The 16,391-nt window shown below is 48.2% G+C and overlaps 1 protein-coding gene across 1 annotated transcript; it reads right to left on the reverse strand.

Annotated features, from left to right (window-relative positions):
* Window positions 1–2,003: 2,003 nt before the first annotated feature.
* Window positions 2,004–14,549, reverse strand: TTC12 (tetratricopeptide repeat domain 12). The gene is given in 22 exon segments (XM_079326899.1): window positions 2,004–2,162; window positions 2,761–2,986; window positions 3,809–3,908; window positions 4,373–4,474; window positions 5,078–5,146; window positions 5,348–5,449; window positions 5,808–5,942; window positions 6,974–7,037; window positions 7,250–7,342; window positions 7,944–8,109; window positions 9,578–9,640; window positions 9,643–9,665; window positions 10,146–10,212; window positions 10,717–10,905; window positions 10,994–11,054; window positions 11,399–11,470; window positions 11,793–11,852; window positions 12,286–12,407; window positions 12,767–12,844; window positions 13,308–13,338; window positions 13,592–13,746; window positions 14,387–14,549. Coding segments are annotated over 22 exon segments (2,118 nt in total). The 5' UTR covers window positions 14,451–14,549; the 3' UTR covers window positions 2,004–2,086.
* Between the last annotated feature and the right edge of the window lie 1,842 nt (window positions 14,550–16,391).

The following is a 16,391-nucleotide window of genomic DNA, read 5'->3' on the forward strand; positions in this document are numbered from 1 at the left end:
CACGTTTCACTTTTTTTGTCTTCACAACAGAAGGCTGATATTCCAAATTACACTTTCCAAAACACAGGTTAAAATGGATTTTCCCTCCCCAAAAAACTTTGGGCATTTTTCCTTAGGCACCTGCCAGGAAAGACACCCATCTAAAAGCTCAAGTGTTATCAATTTAAATTGTGGCTTTTGACAAAGGCAAACCAGAGATTCAGCAGCTTCACAAAAAGAATCAGATCGAAAATTCTTTGCCATTTCCCCCAATTTTTTTTTGCCAATCCCCCAAATGAAACCATTTCACCCAAACCCTGAGCTGCACAAACAGGGGGAAGCTGCTCCTTCATCCCAGAGCTGCCCAACACTGAGAACAGAGATTTTTGAGACCAGAACAAAATCCATCACTCACCAGATAAATCCAACAGTGCTGCTGCCAGCAGGACAAAGATGGGGAATTTCTCCTGCATCTGGTGGAGCAGCTCCTGAGCCATCCCAGTGAGGAATTCCTGGCTGGAAGCAGCTCCCTGAGGAGCCACTGCTGCCTCCAGCACTGGGATTGGGTTACTTTATAAGAGCTTAGGCCAGACACCAACCAATAACCTGTCCCAGGAAAAAAAGCCCTGCACCAATTGGAATCAATGGGATTTAACAAAAGAACAGGGAGTGTGGTCAGGTGGGTTTTGTGTCCTAAAGGTGCAAAATGGGACTGTGAAGATGAGAGGTGTTTGTGCAGCCCAAACCCTCCCAGGAGGGCTGGGTGAGGATGTGGAGGGGCTTGGATGCACCCAGAGGAGGGGAACAGGGCTGGGGGTCCCCACTTTGGGGCAAAGGAGGCTCAGGGGAGACCTGCTGGCTCTCTGCAGCTTCCCCAGGGGCAGGGAGAGGTGCAGGGTGTGCCAGGGGAGGTGCTGGGCTCAATCTGGGTGTTAAGAGACTCCTTTAGCCAAGGTGGTCAAACCCTGGAGATGATGTCCAGTGTCCTGAACACACCTGAACTTCTGTTCAGGCTGATGTTGCAGGTCCTTTTTAACTGAACTATTCTATAAATCTGATATTTTTACCAGTTTGTGCCAGTAAAAACATCCACAGGGATCAGCCTGGATGGAATGGAAACCACAGTGAAACAAGCACAGAGCTCAAACCTTCCTAAGAGCCCAGGAAGAGCCCAGAGGCTTCTTGGGCACAATCACAGCTATTTTTTTTATTAATATTTTTTTTTTTAGCCATTAAGCCCCCAAATAACTGTAAATATTGCCCCAGCAGCCAGCAGGGATCTCTCAGTGCCAGGCACACAAACACTGAGCCAAAGCTGCAGGAGAGAACAGCCCTGCCTGTGTGAGGGCACTGAACACCTGAGCAAGAGGCAGATAAAACCCTGAGTGACAGCTGGGGACAGAGGGACAGCCAGGGTGGCTCCTGGGGACAACAATCACCCATTCTGCAGGCTGAGAAGGATCCAGCAGCACCAGGGGCTGGCAGAGCCCAGGGCAGAACCTCCCTGCAGAACCAAGGTCAGGGCACTGCAGCTTCTCCCCTCCCTGGGAAGGGAAATTCCTGGAGCACCTGAACCCTCCAGGTGGGATTTGTGACCCAAACCCCCCCAAATTATCAAACTGAAATGATTCACTGCATGCTTTCCATCCCAAAAACAAGAGAATCTCCAGTGAGAAGCTGATTCAGCTCTTTGGAAAAATTAGTCATCCCCTGCTCAGAGGGGACAAAGGTTCCCCCAGAACTGACAGCCCAAGTGTCAAAGAGAGGAGCTGAGGAACCATTTAAAGCCAAACTGGACTGACCTCTGCTTATTCCTCACAGAAATGGAATAAATCCCTCTGCTTCCTGTGGTCAAAACCAAGGAAAAAAAAGCCAAGCTGTATTTATGGCCATTTATCAAATTTATGTCAATTACTAAAGCAAAGCCAGCCTGATGCAAGGTGGGATTTTGGTTGGTGGCTGAGGTAATAAATTAACCTTTCGTGGGGGACCAAAACCACTCCAAAAAGCCACTGAAAAAATGATGTGCTTTGAATTAACTTTATTAAAACAAAGAAAACTCAACAGCAAGTGAGATGCAGGGCACTTGTGGAAGTTCCTGGAGAGTTCAGCTGCTGTGCACGTATTTCATGCAGGAGTTCAGGATGGCCAAGCCATTGAGCTTCCTCAGCTGCTGAATGTGCCTGCAGAGACAACAGGGGCACCAGGGGGGGACTCAAAATCAAAGTTTTAAGCTTTCACTGCTCTGCTCAAACTTTCAGGGGTGTTTAATGCCATATTTAAGAAATAAATAAAGTAATAGTTAAAATAGTTTCTAGATAATAACACAGAGTTAATACAGATGTTCTTCATACAGTTTCTAGATTATTATTGCCCTCAGAAAGGCACATAAATAATATTCTTTGAATAGGTGGCATTTCAGATTAACTAAATTAAGAAAAATCAAGATTTTTCCTTCTATCTCAGGGCTGATACTTTTTCTGCTGCTCCTCTGGGATCTACAGACTCCTACCATCACTTCTGCTCTCCCAGTGCAGGACAGTGAACTCTTAGAAAGATGTGGAGGCAGAACTGACACCCCAGGAGCCCTAAAGCAGGATTTGGGGACAGGATCTCAACAGGCAATTCTGCTTGGAGGAAGGAAATACAATTCCTGGAGTATTTCTATACATTAACCTGATAATTCTAAATTTGACTCACGCTGGTCAGTTTTTTCCAGGGATTATCACCTAGTAACAAAAAAAAAAAAAAAACATAAAAAAAGGCATTTTTAGTGCCTACCTTGGCTCAGCCACGCAGAGCCTGCCCAGGGCAATGGCTGAGTTCTGCTGCACTGAGGTTCTCTGGGCATCCCCTCCTGCCTGCCTGAGCAGCAGCTGCACCACGCTGGAGCCCAGCAGGGCTGAGGCTGCCCCGGGCAGCAGCAGGCACTGGCTGAGGCAGAAAGCTGCATTGCCCACCAGCAGCTCATCCCCTGCCTGCAGCAGCTTCAGCAGCACCTGCAGCCCTGGGAGGGGGAAAGCTCTGTTAGGAACGCTCAGATGGGAGCTAGGTGCTGTTCCCCTAAAAAAAATGGGAATTTCTAAGGAATTTTGTGGCAATTTCAGCTCCACGTGCCCAGATGTCTCTGTCACAAAGAGCTGCATGTGCCACGTTAAATACCTGAAAACTGAAATGCTGTTGTGGAAAGAACAGCTGGAAAAAGGAACATGAAAAAAAAAAAAAAAAAAAAGCTTTTTGTACATCCAGAGCTTCCAAAGCAGCTCAGCTCATCTGGGAGCTGCCCCTAAGCACAGCAGAGTTTTGGCTCTGACACCTGAAAGCAGCAGCAGCATCTCAGGCCACAGAATGCTGAACAATTGGAGATCACTGACACACAGCTGTGGCTTCCTCCCCATGAGGTTCCCCCTGGCAAACTGAGCTGACAAAATAAGAATTAGTGACTTCTCCCAGGTGAACACCCAGAGTTTTGGTGCAGAGAACAGGGGGGAAGTGTGGCTGCTGAGGAGAGGCAGCTCTGTCTGCAGCTGATGGGGAGGAATCTGGGCTGCACAAAAGGGAGGAGATGCTCTGAGAGGTTTTCCAGGAGAGGAAATCCTTGGGGTGCAGCTGAACTGCAGGCACTGACAGCTTCCTGACAGGTTCAGCCATTTCAATAAAACCTCAGTATTCTCTTTGATTTGGGACTGGTTTTTAAAGCAATCCAAGCAGGGCTGCAGCACAGAGCAGAGCAAACAGAGCAGGAACACCCAAAACCTGCTCTGGTTTTAGTGCCAGCCCAATATCCCCATGAACAGCCCCAACCCCTGGAAATCCAAGTTTCACTTACTTTTATCCCACTTCAGCAGCTCCTCCTGAGCTCTCCTGCTGCTCTTGGTGCAGATGGAAAGGGTTTTTATGGCATAGCTGCACGTGAGCTGTCCCCCAGCCTGGGGGATTAAAGCAGAATGAACAAACAACTGTCAGGGACCATGGGGACACCCAGGTGCTCCTCAGGCCTGAGCCCAAATATCAAATGAATACCTTTATCAAAGGGCATTTACTTAGGGTGAACAGAGGCTGAGAATCACACAAAACTCTTTTAATTCCAGTAATGAACACACAAAATTCCCTGGATCTCTGCAGCCCAACCCTTCTCAAATCAATTCCCCTTGACAAGAACCCAGTGCCACAGATTTTTTTCCAGACTAACATAATCCACATCTGCTGGACACAGAGATAAAGCCAAAATTAGAATAAGAATTTAAAAAGAAATTCAAAAGGCTTAAAATGAAACCTGGCAGTGCTGTTACAGTGGACAAGGATGCAGACACAGGGAAAGGAGGAGAAACACAGGGGGAGCTGGATTTGCTCAGGGGACAATGCAGGCAGAAATAAAGAAATTTGGATTTACTTTCAAGAATTTGACCATTTTCTTCACCACTCCTCCTTTCACCACCTCCTCCACTGCAGAGGGAGAGGCTGGCAGGACACGGCTCAGCACTCCAATGGCTCTCTGAGGGGAAAAGGAGAGAGAAGCAAAAACAAATGTTTATTGGTCCAGGCAGCTTCATTATCCTGTTTCTTGCACAGTAAGACTGAAGTAATTAAAGTGCTAAAAGGAGAAATTCACAGAAAATAAGGAAATCCCAGAATTACAGAATCTAACAAAGAACATCTTTAGGATGTGGCATTTTTGGTGTTTTTTGGAAACTGAGCACAGGGAGACATGAGCCCAAACTGGGACCAGCACTTCTCCCTGGGTGTTCATTCATTAAAAAAAATAAAAATACAAATTGCTGGTAGAGACCAGCCCAGCAGTGCTGGCACTGAGAGAGGGAGAACAGCTCAGAACAATTCCTTTGCTTTTCCTCCTTTGCTTCTCCACGGATTTTTAAAAGGTTTCATATTGAAATGGTTTGTAAGAGCATCTGTTAAGCAGATTTCAAGAGAACCTTGAAAACCTCTTGCATCAAACCACATAAAATGAATCTAAAAGTGGTTTATTATTTCTTTATTGCTATTAGGAATGTTTCAGGCTTCAAAGCCTCCTGCACAAGGCAGAAGTTTGCTCTGAAGAGCTCAGGAGAGCCAAGCCCAGCTTTTGTTGGTGACTCACTGTGACAATCTTTCCATCCTGATGGCTGAGCAGAGCCAGGCACCTGCCACTGATGGGCACAGCTAAATCCTGGAAAACACAGGGAAAACTCAGGGAAAATAAAGGGAAAACATGGGGGAAACTCAGGGAGAAACTCAGGGAGAAACTCAGGGAGAAACTCAGGGAGTTTTTACTTTCCAGCCTACTTAAATTGTCAACTACCTTTAAAAATAACCTATAACACTGTAATTTTTTTTTTTTTTTTTTTTTTAATTCCCATCTGTTGCCCACCTGGATGGTGCCATTGGATTCCAGCAGCAGGTTCATCATCAGCCCCAGCACTGCAAACACACACAGCTGGTACCCAGGGCTGCTGGCATCAGGGCACCCATCCTGTGGGGGAGCAGGGCAAACAAATCAGCTGCCAGGGCCAGGATGAAGAACTTTCCCTTCTTCCAGGGGGAGGAGAAGTTCTGGGAGAAGCAGAGCTGAGGACACCTTTGGGACACAAATCCAAATGTGTTTGGTACCCAGAGCTGCACACCCCAAATTTGGGATGTTGGAGGTGTTACAAAAATCCCTTCCCACCCCCCTGACCCTTCAGATTTTGGGGACTGTGCTCACAGCAGCCTCACCTGAAGGGGTCACCTTAAGGGACACACCTGAGGGGGGGGCTGCCCCCAAAATCCCAAACGGCTGTAAGGGGAGCAGACAAGCAGGGGAGAGGGTTGGGAATTGGGGGTTCCCTCACCAGCAGCTGCAGGCAGGCCTGCCAGCACTCCCTGCTCTGAGCCAGCTGTGCCCTCAGCCCCACATCTGCACACAGGCTGCCCAGCACCCCCACAGCACGGGCCAGGGCTGCCTGCTCCACCTGCCTGGCACACCCCTGGCAACACAGCAAGGCAAAGTCAGCAGCAAAGAGCAGAGACCCCTGTGTGACACCCCTGCAAACAGCCCCTGTGTGCCACCCCTGTGTGACACCCCTGCAAACAGCCCCCTGTGTGTCACCCCTGTGTGCCACCCCTGTGTGTCACCCCTGTGTGTCACCCCTGTGTGCCACCCCTGTGTGTCACCCCTGTGTGCCACCCCTGTGTGCCACCCCTGTGTGTCACCCCTGTGTGTCACCCCTGTGTGCCACCCCTGTGTGTCACCCCTGCCAACAGCCCCCTGTGTGCCACCCCTATGTGACACCCCTGTGTGTCACCCCTGCCAACAGCCCCCCAGGGTCCCTCTGCTCCACCCCAGCTGCCCCAGGTTTGCACATTTCTCATTTCCACAGTGGCTCCTCTGCTTTATGAGCTCTGGATTTTGTGCTGCCTAATCCCTGTTTCCTGCAGTCATTCCCTGGGGGCACAGAACAGCTGCTGCAGCTGGAATTCCAGCAGGGAATGTTCACAGACAAGAGTCACAAACAATGGGGAAGTGCTAAAATCTTTGTCTTGCTGCTCTTTGGGAGAAATGGGAGGATTTTACAGCCCAGCTCCCACTCTGCAGCAGAACCAATCTTTCCCCTCCCTCTGGACAGGTTTCTGCACATTCCAACTTGCTGTTTAAGCCAACACATTTTCAATTTGCTGTTGGAATAAAGGATACTCAGGAAAGGGACCCAATGTTATCTCCTCACCCTGATCCCTCAGATTAGAAGGCAAAAATCACCATCCAAGACAAAACAGGTTTTTGACAGGGGATTAAATGACATCAAGAAGAGCAAAACTCAAAGCTGAAGGTGAAATTATCAGTGGGAATCTGCAACTAAGGCCAGAGTCTGTACTGAATATTAAAACAGAGATTTGTAGGACAAAATACTGGAGGAAAAGAACATTTTCCTGACAAAAGTCAATCTCTTACACCCATAGAGCAGACTCAGGACATGTTAGACAAAAATAAACTGGAAATACAAAATCAGATCTTCCCTACCAGCAGCTGGGTGAATAAAGGTAAAACACCTGTGGAAAACGTTGCCCGACACTGGGTTTGGAACCTGTTGGGGGATAAAAACCCAAAGTTTGAGTCAAAAAAACAAACTTTGAGTCAAAACCCCAAAGTTTGAGTCAAAACCCAGAGCTAAAGGCAAGACAAGAGCAAGAGAATCATCACTAAACTCACAGCAAAGGTGGCCAACAGCCTGACCCTGGCTCGTTTCATACAACTCAAAGCACAATTTGACAGAAATGAATGAGGAATTTAAATTACCTTTCCTCCCCAATTAAGTCAGACAGGATGTTCATGGCACTGTCAGCTCTTGCATCAGTGCTCTTGACAAATGCCATCAAAATCTGCAGCCATCTGGAGTTAAAATAATAATAAAACACAAACAAAAATTGGTGTCAGCTTTGGTTTAATCATTAAAGATCAAAATTCTGGTTTTTCAGGTTGTTGGTATTTCAAGCCATATTAAATCTGCCTTTTTTAAGCACCCTCTGAGATGTGTCTCATTCCTTTAACCTTTCCTCCCCAGGAAAAATGAACAATCTCTCCTGATCATCCACGATTACTCAATGGACATTTCTCAGCAGAACTCTGGGAGGAAGCAGCAGGAAAATGGGACAAAGGCAATGGGATGGTGACTCTCCCCACTCAGTGAGCCATGGCAACACTGAATAACCATCAATCCCAATTTTTAAATGAGGAGAGACGCTGAGCTGGAACTCAGGAGATTTTAGAAGCACCTGGGTGAGCTCAACACTGGTTCCAAATCACAGCAACACCCTCCTGCTTTGTTTCAGGCAGCAAAACTTCCTGCAGCTCCACCCCACACACCCAGGTGTGACCCCTGCCAGGCCAGGCCTGTCACTGTCCCTGTGTCCCCTCAGGAGGTTTCCCTGGAGCTGGGGCAGCTCTGAGCACTGAGCTCACCCTTCCAGGACATTTTGCAGGTGCTGCTCACCTGCTCAGGTCCTGCCTGAGCAGGAGCCTCCGGCCACTCTCGTGCTCTGAGTAGAGAGAGATCAGTGCCAGGGTCTCCCTCTGGAGCTGGGCTGTGCCAGAGGAGAGCAGCTCTGCCAGCTGGGCACTCACTTGGGGCTGGGCCAGCAGCAGACGCTGATTTTCTTCTGCAGAGGGAGAGGAAATCTCACTGCAGGGTCACTCATTGGCATCCTCATTTTATTTTTTTTTTTTTCCAGCATGAATATTTTATTTGCTGAACCCCCCCAAGTGAACACAGACACCAATATTCTGCATTTCCACTTTAGCACCCACCCCAGCCCATTGCTCATCCATGTGGGTATTCCCTAAAAACAGAGGGAGGTGCCTGCCCAAGCACCCTTGATTGTTAATTCTAAAATAATTCAGCCTTCTCTTCTATAAAACCCTGCTTTTTGCAGGTATAACTGCTTAAAACAGAGAAAATTGTGCAAGTGGTATTATTTTAAGAGCAGCAATAATCACAGGGAATTTACTTCCCACCCCTTGGTTGGGTTTGAAATGCTCAGAGAGTGGAAATTTCATTTTCTGAAGTCATGGCTGCATCCAACCCCTCCTGAGACCTGCAAAACTTGGGTGACAACCACATCTGCATGGAGCCAGTGGCAGCCCCAGCAATGGCACATTGTGTTGGGTTGATGTGAACAGAAATGTGAATTCTGCCCCATCTGTTAAAACCGGGCAGGGTAGTGATTCCTGATCTCCTGGCACATATTCTCTGCTAATGGGCCATCTTTAAACCAGCTGGGGAAATCATCTTTATCTTTCCCATGCCCCACCCTTCATCCAGGAGATATCACCTGTTAATGGGTCAGGTGTTAAAAACCAGGTGGGGCAGTCAACTTTACCTTTCCCATGCCCCACCCTTCATCCAGGAGGTATCACCTGTTAATGGGCCATTGTTTAAAACTGGGTGTGGCAGTGACCCTGATCTCCTGGCACACATTATCTGCTAATGGGCCATCTTTAATCCAGCTGGGCAATCATCTTTATCTTCCCACAGCCCGTCCTCCCTCCAGGAGATATCTCCTGTTCATGGCCATTGAGTCCCAGTGCATGACTGATAAAATTCCATCATCCCACTGGGAGATGCTCCAGCCAGGGCAGGAGCCAAGCCTTTCCTACCCAGATAAAAACTGACATTTTGAACAGCAAGGAACCTTTTTTCCACTGGATTCCAGAGGAAAACCAGACCCTTCCACATCATCCCTGCACCTTCTCCAGGAGCACTGCTCCAGCTGAACCACATCTGCCACTGCAGGAGGATGCAGCCACCATGGAATGGCACTGCTGCCACCACCCTGACTGACTGACTGTGCCAGCTTGGATTCTGACTCTGGCAGGGTTGGGATTGTTTTTTTGTAATGCTGTATTTCTATTTTAATTTTCCTAGTAAAGAACTGTTATTCCTAATTCCCATATCTTTGCCTGAGAGCCCCTTAATTCCAAAATTATAATAATAATTCGGAGGGAGGGGATTTACATTCTCCATTTCAAGGGGAAGCTTCTGCCTTTATTGGCAGACACCTGCCCTTCAAACCAGGACACACATGAATCACACATGGACAGGGATGGGTGTGGATTCCAGGCCTTTACCATTCCCAGCACAGGCAGCTTGAAACAGCAGGAGAAGGGAAACACACAGCTCCACCTCAGCAGGGCTTTGCTCTCTGCACAGAAGGCCCTGAATGAGAAAATTAGCTTGTGAGCAGAGCAAAGGATGGATCAAACCAGTGAGAAACATCCAGGGAATGAAAATTTTTGTGTGCTTCACGCCTCAGGTCTGTTTGCAGCCACCACTAAAATATGGATGAAGCCTAAAAAGTCTCAGTGCTGCAGGACCCAAATCTTCACTGGTGCCCAATCACAGCACCAGGGGGTGCAGCCAGAGCCTTCAGATGTTCTTTCACATTCAGATTCTTTTCTGCAAAGCTGCTCTCAGCACGAGGGATAGGATAACTGCCCAGAAAGAGCATGAATTCTCCTCCCTGCATCTAAGGGAGCACTGTTTCTGTCAGAGTCAGGTACAGGTCCCTCCATTCACTAAAATCTGGGATTACATCCTCCTCTGATCAGTTCATCTGCATTTCAAGAGGTGATTCTGTTTCTTGAAAACAATATTCCCATTTCCCCAGGCTGGAATCCCCCTCTGGAGAGCTCTTACCCTCTGACAGTCTCGTTCCTGAGGATACTGAAGCCATTGTTTGTCCTGAAGAACGTTTGCCCAGAGCCTGGAAGAGACAAACAGCTCAGGTGTGTGACAGCCAGGCAGGCTCCTGCTCTTCCTGCACAGTGCTAAAAGAAAAGGTCACTGCAGCAGCAGCTCTGGGGAAAAACATCATTGAAAATGGGGGGAAATCAAGAATGAATGAGGGAGGAGTGGTTTTGAAGCTGAAAATTGTTCTAATTCATGCCTTGTGGTGTTGGCTTCAAGTTAAACAATTGAAGGCTGAAACACAAAACTTTGTAACTCAATGGGCTTTAACAGAGAATTACAAATATTTATAAACAAATGAGACTCAAATCCCTCAGATCTCTCAGCAGCTCAGCCACAACATCAGTCTGATTCTAAACCCTGCTGTAAACACCTCATGGCCATGCTGAAATACCCAACATTGCCAGTTTTATGTTTTAAATAGAAGAACAGTTATTCTGGTCCTTTCACAAGTGCTCCCTCGCTCTCCTCTGCCTGGGTTACAGCTCCCAAAATGAACAAGTTGGCAGCAAACACTCACAACTGTGCACAGCTTCAGCCAGCAGCCTGATGCCCCCTGTGTAGTAGAGGATGTCCTGGCCAGGGCTGCTGATCCTCTGCAGCAATTCCTGGATGGATGAAGCAGCAACACTCCCAGCCTGGGCTTCCTTCTCTGCTCTCTCCTCATCTCTCACCCTCTTCTCCTCCAGCCTGGCCTCGTTCACACAATCTGGGAGATCACAAGGAAACCAAGCATGGCAGGGAAATTCTGTTCCACCTCTATCAGAAAAATCAGTGTGGAAATCTCCATTTCTTACCTTTAAACAGGTTTTCCTTCTGGGGATCAATCTGCAGCATCTTCTCATAGCACTGCCTGCACTTAAGGGAGGGAAGAGAAGGGCTCTCAGTTTCAGCTGGAAATAGGAAGATGGTATCAATGATATCCATATCAGACCTCAAAAGTTTTTGGGGCCACAGTCCTTAATAAAGTAAAGAAAAGCAAAATTTATGGAAACACAGGTGTCAAAACTCACCAAAAAATCAAATATCCTCAGTCCCTACTGGGTTGCAAATTAAAAGGAAATTTTCCAGTAAAACCCAAGGAGCAAAAACGAGTTCCAGTGAGAAAACAGGAACTGAGACCTGGCATGAAACTTTCTTCCTCTCACCCATTAAAGCAGAACAAAACATTGTCCCAAAGCCCCAAAATTCAGCCAGCTTACCTCAGGGAAGTGCTGCAGTGCCAGGTGAGCTTTCCCCATGAGGAAATAGGCTTTAAGGCAGTTTTTATTGCACTGGATTAAAAAAAAGAAATTATTATGAGTTATGTGTTTAGAAAATTTCAGCCTTTTAATATTTTTCCCAGCATTCTGATTAGTAATTAGAGCTGCCCAAAGCAAAGATTAGGGAATTTAAACCATTTCTTAAAAGTGTCTATAAAGTTTTTATGCTGAATTATTGCCCCCAGGGACCCAGGAAACACAGGCTTGAGGTGAGGGTGGAAAGCAGGGCTTCCAAAAGGTGATTATTTTCCTGCTCATTTGAGTAAAAAACATGGATTTCTGTAAATAATGCTGATTTTAGAGGCTTTTTTCAACCTGACAATTCTGGAAGTACCTTTAATGCCCACTCACAGTCACTGATGGCTTTCTCATACTCATGGAGCTTCAGGTAGGCCTGAAATAAACCCAAAAAAAAACCCCAGGCAGAAGAATTAGAATCCTTCAAACAATTTCTGCTCACCATTGTACAAACACTGGCTAATTAAAAAGAATAATTTCAGGCTGCTGATTGTTCTGGCCATTGATTTTTGCAGGGTAATTTCCATTCTCAACTTGTTTGTCATCTCCCTGGGTTTTCTAATTTAGAATCAATTGAATGGAATTCTACACAGACACACAGAGTGAACAAGGCAAACAGAGAATGCAAATATTTCACTCTACAGTTATAGAAGTGATTCCTGAAAAAGCATTAATAAAAAATAAGAGTATTTAAATAAAACTGGGAATTGGAATGATTTTTCCCCACTTGTTCTGGAGGGGTTCACCAGAGCAATGTTCTGGGGTTTTATCCTGGCACAGGCACAGGTGGCTCCTTCCCTGGCACTGACCTGTGCCCTGTTTGTGTACAGCTCCTGCTTGTCCCTCAGCTTCTCCAGCCCCTGGGAGTATCTCTGGATGGCCAGGGCAAAGTCTCCTGCCCTGAAGGCTTCGTTCCCCTGCTCCTTCAGGGCTGCAGAGCATTGAAAACATCCATTTCCCTTCCATTCCCCCAGATGTGACTGAGCACACAGAGCCACCTCTCCTGCTGGAACAGCCACCACAATTCCAGCCCAGCTGTGACTTCCAAGGCTTTCAGTGCAATCATTCCTCTCCCAGAGGGAAAACTGAGATTTCCTCTCTGCCCAGCCCAAACTCCCTCCCTGCCTCCCAAACCATGAGGAGATGATGGAGAAACCCAGGATCTGTGGAAACCCTGACCCTGTCCCAGTGCTGGGGACATTTGAGGGCTCAGCCAAGCCCAGCTGTGCCCCCTCAGCCCCTGACAGGTCGTTTTTGAAGGCAGCAGCCTGCAGGGCTTTCAGCCATCACCGTTTGCCAGCTGCTCATTGCTCCTCCTGCGCTGGGCTCGCTCCTTGGCATCCTTTTCCAAAGCTGCCAGGAAGCCACCTGCCAGCCAGGAGAGATGGAAAAATAGAGCAAACTTCATTAAAATACAGAAAAAACCAATAGTTCCTAGGGTATTCCTGAGTAATTTCTTAATAAAAGCAAATACTAAGGGGACATTTCAGCAATGAAAGTGGAAAGTGGCTGACAGTGTCCCAGACAGTGATGATGCCACCCCTGAGGATCTGCACACCTGCCTTGCTGCAGCTCCTCTCCAGGGGCAAGCAAACAGGTTTTCTTTTAAATTCACAATAAAAAGTGTGAGGAGCCAGAATGGAACAAGTGAAAAACACAGCCATGCTGGTAAGACCTTGAGTGTGGTCCTAGATCTGACTGAATTTTGGTTAAAGACATCAGAAAAAGTCAGCTTGGACTCTGGCAGGGGTGGAATCAGCTCTGGCATGAACTCTGTCCTTGCTAGAACTGGTTTTAGAGGTGTGACAGACTGTGAGGAGCACTATCCTACCTGCATCCACTGCCTCTGCCCTCGCTGAGCCCTGCAGAAACAGAACACAAATATTTTGGGAAAAGCCACAGCAGCACAGCAACACTTGACCTGGCTGCACAAAGCACCAGGGAATAGCTGGGTGCATCCAAAATATCCAGACTGACACACAGAAGGAGCAGCAGTTTGACAGTTAAACAAAGGTTTGATAAACTCTGACATTCCTGGAAAGTTTCAATTTGTGTCTTTAGCGAGGCCAGAGCTGAACTGAGCCCAGCTTTGATTTCAGAGGGAAAAGCCCTTACAGAAGTGTTGATGAGGGTTCTGTTCAGCGTGGTCCTGCTCTCCTCCTCCTCATCCTCCCTGCTGCCTCCTTGCTCCTGCAGCTTTTTCTCTGTCTCAGCAATTGCTTTTTCCCTGCCAGCTGAGTCTGGGGAACTCAGCCCTTGCAGCAAATTGGCTAAAAAGGCACAAAGAAAAAAAAAAAACCAAAAAAACCCCATATATCCATACATACAGAATTTCAAAAGTGAAAGCAACCAGGAGTTCAGTGCTCTGAAGGCTCTGTGACCAGGATGGTTTTTGCCATAAAATCCCAGAATGGTTTGGGTTGGAAAAAAACTTAAAATCCACCCAGCCCTATGGGAAGGGACCTCTCCCACGGACCAGGATGCTCCAGCACGGCCTTGGGCACTTGAAATAAACAGAAATGAACAGAAATAAATGGAGATAAACAGAAATAAATGGAAACGGGCAGAAATGGATAGAAATGAACATAAATAAAGGAAAAAAACAGAAATGGACAGAAATAAATGGAAATGAACAGAAATGGACTTTCACAGGCTGGATCTGCTGTCCCTTTCAGGAGCCACCTGCAGCTTCTGTCAGTATCACCAAAACAAACAGGAACCAGCGGCTCTCAGCATCCCAAATAAAAACAAGAGGCCCTCAGAGCCTCCCCACAGGGAAACTCGGAATAAACCCAACCGGAGAGGGGCACACAGGGGATTTTCCATTTTCTGGCTGCCTTGACCTCAGTCAACCCCCCCGCTGTCCCCGGGCGAGGCCTCCGCGGCCACCGGGCCCCTCCGGCCACTCACTGACATCGTCCACACGGCGCAGGAAGCGCTGGAAATCCGCCTCGGTGTCCTGGTCACGCAGCATGGCCGGGGGACAGCGGGGGACAGTGGGGGGACAATGAGGGACAATGAGGGGACAATGAGGGGACAGTGAGGGGACAGCGGGACCCGCCAGGGCCGGACTCGAACCCGCGGCCCCGTTGCCGAGGGGACACGCCTGACGCGGCGAGCGGGGGCGGGCGTGGTTATGCAAACGACGGGCGGGGTTATGCAAATAAAGGAGAGTGTGGTGTGCAAGACGGGCGGGGTTATGCAAATAAAGGAGACTGTGGTGTGCAAGACAGGCGGGGTTATGCAAATAAAGGAGGGTGCGGTGTGTAAAATGGGCGGGATTATGCAAATAAGAGTGCAGTGTGCAAAACGGGCGGGGTTATGCAAATAGAGGAGGGTACCGTGTGTAAAATGGGCGGGGTTATGCAAATAAAGGAGGGTGCGGTGTGTAAAATGGGAGGTGTTGCATAATATTTATTTGCATAAATGAGGAGGGTGTGCAATGTGCAAATGAATGGGTGGGGCTATGCAAATAAAAGGAGGGTGTGTGTTGTGTGTAAATGAATGGGCGGGGCTATGCAAAAAGAGGCGGAAATTTGGCGGGAAACCGGTACAGCATCCCGGGGTTATCCCGGCTGGAAAAGAGCTCGGGTACCCCCGAGCCCAGCGTGTGACCGTCCCCAGCTCTGCGAGCCACGCCCGCCCTTCCCGGGCCACCTCCGGGGACGGGCACTCCAAACCTCTAAACCTTTCCGCGGGGAAATTCCGACGGGAAGCTTGTGCTGATTGTCATGCCAGATTCGGGTTGTTTTTGTTTAATTTAACAGCCTCTGAGAGGCTTTGCGGGTCTGGCAGAGGCGGCGGCGATGGAGCCCGGCGGCCACCGCAGGGAGCCAGAGCATCGCGGAGCCGCCAGGGATGCGGGAATTGCCATTCCCGGCACATCCCGAGCCCCGAACTCCGCGCCATCCCTTCCACCCCTTGGCTCTAGGAACAGCCAGGAAATCCCTTTTCCCCCTTCAGGCACAAACCCGAACATTTCCCTTCCCTCCATCCCAAAGGGATTTTTTTTTTTGCTCTAATGAAGATGTTCCCTGCCCAGTGTCCAATTAAAAACACCCACTGGGGCAGTGGGATGCTCAGAAATTTGGGGTTTATTTGTTATCCCACAAAACCTGGGCAATAAAGTGCAGAGGGGAGAGACAACTTTAGTACCTGAAAAATTCAAAAAGCGCTTAAAGTGATGCTCTGAAGCTCGTGCACGATATTCATATACTGATACCTGATAAAAGATAATTATGGTTTCTAGAAGGGATGGGAGAAAGAGGCAGCACAAAAATCTTCCTCCACCTCCCTCCAGTCCCCCTGCCCCACTCAGACTTACCCCAAATTCAGCCCGGGGGAAAAGGAGCCACACTCAGCCAAGGTGACACTGCCAGTCGGGTGCCATGGCCTTAACAGAGGGAGAGACGAGGGACAATTAAAATTAAACGGAAATTAAAAGGTCTGAGGGGTGAGAAAAGGGCTGAAGAAGCTCTAAAGTCCAACAGAGGATCCGTCAGTGGTTTTGTCACCGAGCACAGCCCGGCTCCAGGGGCAGGAAAATCCCTTTGCACTCCTCTGGGAGAAAAGGGAGAAGCCCAGGGGTGCAGCAGGAGCCAGGCAGAGGAACAGGGCACAGCTGGCACAGCTGGCACAGCTGGCACAGGGACTGGGGGATTGAGGCACCTCTGAACCCAGAACGGGCAACCCCAGCACCCCCTTCAACCCCAGGGATTTGGGCCAGCTGATGCTTCCCTGAAAGCACCTGGTGGTTTTTACATCACAAGGTCGGGGAGTGACTTAAAAAACTCCTTTTCAGCTAAATGGAAACTTCGGTGTGAAAATCAATTGTGTTTTAGCAGAATTCGTGAAGATAAAATAACCCTCCCCTGCCCGTAATCCCCAGAGTAAAAAAAATTAAAGTTGGGCAATT

The sequence above is a fragment of the Erithacus rubecula genome, assembly GCF_903797595.1.
Source record: "Erithacus rubecula genome assembly, chromosome: 25".
Taxonomy (NCBI): domain Eukaryota; kingdom Metazoa; phylum Chordata; class Aves; order Passeriformes; family Muscicapidae; genus Erithacus; species Erithacus rubecula.